The sequence below is a fragment of the Octodon degus genome, unplaced genomic scaffold (genome assembly GCF_000260255.1).
Source record: "Octodon degus isolate 3935 unplaced genomic scaffold, OctDeg1.0 scaffold00203, whole genome shotgun sequence".
NCBI lineage: Eukaryota > Metazoa > Chordata > Mammalia > Rodentia > Octodontidae > Octodon > Octodon degus.
Genome location: NW_004524779.1, coordinates 597,972 through 603,638, shown reverse-complemented (window position 1 = coordinate 603,638; position 5,667 = coordinate 597,972). Strand labels below are relative to the sequence as shown.

Sequence of the window (5,667 nt, the reverse complement as noted above, 5' to 3'; positions counted from 1 at the left end):
TTTTCAGCCTCCCAAGTGCTGGGGTTATTGGCGTGCGCCACCACGCCCAGTCTCAGTGTGCCTTGGGAGCGGGGCCGGCATGGCACACCAGGGATCAGACCCTGGTCGCTGCACATGCATAAGCAGGCACTTTAGTCCACTGAACTGTCTGACCAGCCCCTCAAGTATATTTTTACGTTTTACCTAAGCTAATTTCTTAGGTCTCACCAAGCCTTAAAAAATAGTGTTATTGGGCGAATACCACAAAGCACTCAAGCTCAAGCTGCTGTGGTTCGAACCCAGATACTCATGGCAAACCAGAAATGCCCTAGAGGCATCTTCTGGCCTCCAAAAAAAAAAAAAAAAAAAAAAAAAAAAAAGTGGTATTAAAAAAAGCAACAGAGGGCCTGGAGATGGCTCAGTAGAATAAACACTTGCCTGGCAAGCACAAGGGCCTGAGTTCAATCCCCAGTTCTGCCAAAAAAAAGCGCAATAGGTCAGTGAGAAAAGCAACAGGCAAGCTCAAGCAAGCACAGGGACTGTAGTTTGGTACCTGGCACCGTATGTTGCACCAGCCCCGCTCCCAGGACGGGCTGAGCAGGCCACAAAACAAAAACAAAAACAAAACACACACACACCCCCCCAAAAAACAAAAAAAAACCTCCACAGATATTTGTAATAAAAAATGTTTTTATATTTCTGGTATATCTCCTTCAGGTGAAAATTACAAAGGTTTAAGTTTATTAACTGTCAATAAAATTGTTAGCCCTAAATATTGTGGCTATCATTTGTTGCTGATTAATAGCGTGCTTTACAAAGCACAGCATAAAACCTATTATTATGTACAACTAATAGGACTGAATAATTATTGAAAAATTGACTTTATGTAAAAACGTGAATCTTAATTTAAATTCCTTACCTAGTGATTTCATCATCTCCAAGCATTGTTTTAGCAACTGGTGAGTATCTGGCTGGTGATGCTGGTGTCTGGCCCAAGAAGGAAGATGGGCTAACATGATTATCAACAGGCTGAGAAGCTGCTTTAAAACAAAGAAAGTGAAAAACTAAAAAACTGAAACAAGTCACTCAGCACCTTCTATGTAAATTTTAAGGTAATGTAAAGTATAATTTGTTTACTAATTTACATATTAGAATCTAGCAGAAAAAATTTACCAGCTAAAAAAATGGCACAAACGCAATTTCCAGGTTAAAGATTACTTTAGATATTTGGATAAATCAGGCAAATATATCCTATTTGCATTCTTTTAGGCTGGGGATGTAGCTCAATGGAATAGTATCTGCCTGGGTTTAATTGTTTTCCAAACATAAAAACAAGAAATCTTTGCCTTTTTGAGAAAACACAACATTTTGTTGCCTTATACATTAATCTAGTTGTACAATGTAATCCAGGTAAGGCCATGTGAAAGTGGAAAACAAGACACATCATGCAGAGATATAAATCCCTATAATGAATGTGTTCATTCTGTATTCCTAAACTGCCAATAAACTTCCAAAAAAAAAAAAAAAAAAAAGGACAAGGACAGTGGATTTGCTCTATTAATAAGTATACTTTTCATCTGTATTTCTCCCCCTATGGTTATACTGAATATCCTAGAGTACTGCCCCTGCCCATGTGAAAGTGTTCCTTAGATAGTAGGAGTATTATTTCTTTTTAGCATTAAATAGAGAAAAGGAGCAATAACACTAGTATCTTGAATGGTAGGAAGGTCACTTCTTACCCTCAGATCCTCAAGATAGGGAATGTTACATAACATGTTTGTGTGCTCATGGCAGTGATTCAGTGGAAAGAACATCATTATGTAGTAGAGACAAGGGATAGACGTAAGAACAAGATCCTTTTGGATAGGAAATGAGATTGAGCATAGAAACAAAACTCTTTGACAGGAATAACGAATTACTTCATTATACACACGGGATAGCAGAACTTTTGGGCAAAACTGTATTTACATAAGCATATTTAAAAGCAAGAGAGTAAAGACATTCTATTCTGGGTGCTTAATGGAATATAAGATAGTCATCGGCTACAGGTGTGGATAGCAAGTAAAATTATGATGAGGGAAGAACTCTCCCGAGTGTGAGGAGAGTGAATTAGAGAAATGCAGCTGGCAGGACTGAAGGCATCCAGATCATCCAACAGTTAAATGTCAGCACAACTTTGTGCACTTCTCCAGCCACACTCAACTTTTAGAAGCAGGAATGAAAAAGACAGTTTGTTTGAAACAGTGTTAGGTACTTTTCCCACGTAAGGAGAAAAGGCCAAAGAATCAGGAGATACAAGCAAGGGAATAAGTATCATGACACAATTGAGCCTAGGCTAAATAAACAACTAGAAAGAAATGTGAAGGGGGCAATAAAGTAATAATATCAAGTAAATGGAGGTCAAAATGAAGTTGAACTGCAAGAATGGGTGTGTGAACTGATGGCTGGACAGAGAAGTGGGATGGCTTAAGCTAGTATTTTCAATATGATGAAGGAACTGATCACCACAAATAAGATCTAAAGTATTATCTAGCAAGCATTTACCTAAGCCGAAGGGGGCAAGATAGTTAGGAACAGATCAAAACACCAACAGGCCAGGGTTTTGGCTAAATTGCGTGGATTTTGGTTATCACTATGGAGAATACTATACAAATAGCAAGAAAAGACAATGGGCTTGAACTAAAATCTTCAGTGAATAAAGAAAGATTCACGAGGAAGACATCAGATGGCTACACTATACAGAGCAGGCAATAAATTGAATGCTTAATAAAGCCTTAAGGCTTAACAGATAAAAATCACTTATATAAAAAAATCAAACACAAATGCTTTTAAAATGACCCACATGAATAAACTGTTCATAATTTGTTTATATAGAATAAATATGAACTAGAATTACACAACGATTTTCATCACAGTAGCTGTGCAAGAGAAAGGACTGTGAATAAAATATGATAGAATTTGCGCCAGTAAGAGAGCTTAGTGGACAAAGTGCCTGCTTAGGCATACACAGTGACTGGGGTTTGAATCCCGGCACCACATGCCACACTGCCCTGCCCCTGGGCACAATGAGCTGGCCACTGACACAGGGCCTGGTGGTACACACCTGTAATCCCAGTTCTGGGGAGGCTGAAAACAGGAAGATCACTATGGGTCTGAGCTGTGTGGTGAGACCCTGTACCAAACACGTTAAAAAAAATTACACACACACACGATAGAAGTTGAACTAGCAAAGTGAACTACATGTAATTTTTTTGTAATATTCTATTTGTTCAATAATGGGTGGAAAACAACATCAACAACAAAGAAATAAATATCCTACCTATATAGGCAAATAAATAGTCATTTAATTATCTCTCTTTAGGACTAGCTATTCCATGTTTAAAGGTCAAATTCTTATACAAAGCAAGGAATAATAAAAAATTTTTTCTCTGCTTTTTTTTTTTTTTTTTTTGCGGTACAGGAGATTGAACTCAGGACCCTGTGCTTGCCAGGCAAGTGCTTTTTCTACTGAGCTATCCCCCAGGCCTGCTTAGCATATTTGTAAGAAGCAGCCTGGTTGCTTGTATACTTGGTTGTTACCAAGCACCCATTCTCAGTTTGGGACTAAATATCCCAAATGTGCGTGTTTGCCTTAAAGACAAAAGTATATTCAAAAGATGACCGATATCTGAATTGAACTAAATAATTACTGAAACTGCATCTTTAATCTCAAATAAAAATATACAAAAATCTTTGTATAAGACACCACCTATCCATTAGAAAGGTTGAATATTAGGAATTCACTTATCCTTGAGTAATTCACTTATATAAGAATTCATTTATAAAGCTTTCATTTTTCAATCAACACAAACACATTAAAGTATATTTCTATCTCAGTTTATACACTTAAAATATGTAAGTACTGTATAACAATTTTTTTCTTTTTAAATATTTATTTATTTATTTGTTCATTTGTTTGTTACAGGGCCTTGCTACACAATTCAGACTCGAAGTGATCCTGTCTCAGCCTCCCCAGTGCTGGGAATATAGACGTGTGACACCATGCCCAGTTTCGGTGGCTGGCACAGGGTGCCTAGGGTTCTGGCACAGCACATAGTACCAGGGACCAAACTCGGATCCCTGCACTTGCCAGGCAGGTGCTCAGAATGCTGAGCTGTCTCTCCAGCCCCAACAATTTGGTTTTATGCAACACATTGGACTGCATACAAATAGGGAAGAAACTCACAATGGTGGTGCTATACATTTGTGCTGCTGTGAGCTGTCTATTATCACTGAACGCTCTAAGAAGTTTGCCAACACTGAATTAGAAGCTTAATGCACAAAGAGAGTATCTGTGCTTCTTTAACTGAGGGTATAGAAAATTCCTTATGTCCTAGGAATATTTAAAATCAATTTCTCAAAGTACCTAACCCGAACCAGCAGCACAGAGCAGCTTGCTAATAAACTGTTATGTTACTGTGCTTAAGCTTAAAACTTTGAGAACAAAACAAAAATTTACATTATCTACAAATACTTTCTGATGACTACTGTTTACATAATATCTTGAGAAACAATGCTTCACATTGTTACGCAGTAAAAGAGAAAAGGATCCTACCTTCATATTACAAAAATTCTCACAAACTATTAGATTAAAAAGTTTAAGTCATTTAAAAATAATTTTGCAATGCTTATCTATTTGTATTATATATGAAACATTTCATTAAAGTGCACAACATTTAAAGAACATAAATTGAAGCAAAAAGACTTACAGTTGGTGATATCAGGTGGTGCATAGCCATCATTTATATACATACTTGTGGGTTTTGCCACTTTCAGATAAACAAAATCAGACGTGTTCTTTAAGGCAGTTACTGCTTCTTCATGAGTAACTTCTTCTAAACATACACTATTCACCTAAAAGAAAATCCCAAGGCATTTAAAACATTGGTATTTGCTTTCTTGACTTTGGCTATACATGACATCAAATCAGGGAATAAATATAGAAAGTGATTTAAAAGACAGAAGTGTGTGAAAAGAAAATCCATTTTTATTATTTATTGAAGTTTTACTTTTTTTTTTTGCAGAACCATGGATTGAACTCCAGCCTTTGTGCTTTCCAGGGAAGCACTTATTCTACTGAGCCATCTCCCTGGCTTCATTATTTGATATTCTCAAAGTATACATGTTAACTTCCTCTCTTATGAATTTAGGAATGTAAAGTGTGTGGGCATACTTTAATTCTTTATTTAACGATATGAGATGATGTTACAGCATATTTTGCAAATGGGTCCTTAATATTAAATATCTTAGAGACTTCCATGTTGAGATATACACTAAAATTAAAAAAACACCCACTACACACTACTTCCATTACACTGTTATATCTTACTTTATTAAACTAGTCCCAAATTAATAGGTATTTAAACTGTTCTCCTAAATGTCTTTGATAAATTCATGTATTACCAGACTGTTCATCTACTTAAGACCTTCATTAGTGCTGAATATCATTTAAAACATCAGTAAGATGAACGCCTTTACTTTCTCTGTACATCAAATTATTTAAATTTATATCTCTACTATCAATAGTAGAGATCCCCCATTCTTTATTTATCCCATAATTTTATTGATAAACAAATAGCAATGAGACAGTTTCAAATCAAATTGGTAGGACAGTTTCAATAATTAACACATTGCATACATTCTTTCTAG

General features: G+C 36.1%; 1 protein-coding gene across 1 annotated transcript in view; it reads right to left on the bottom strand.

Annotated features, from left to right (window-relative positions):
* Dlg1 (discs large MAGUK scaffold protein 1) overlaps positions 1–5,667 on the bottom strand; it is a 234,933-nt gene that overhangs the window by 46,864 nt on the left and 182,402 nt on the right. Inside the window, exons 12-13 of the mRNA XM_004644568.2 lie at positions 4,728–4,872; positions 899–1,019 (exon numbers count right to left, since the gene is read on the bottom strand). Of these exons, the coding sequence (XP_004644625.1) occupies positions 899–1,019; positions 4,728–4,872 (266 nt within the window). The remainder of the gene's footprint in view (positions 1–898; positions 1,020–4,727; positions 4,873–5,667) is intronic.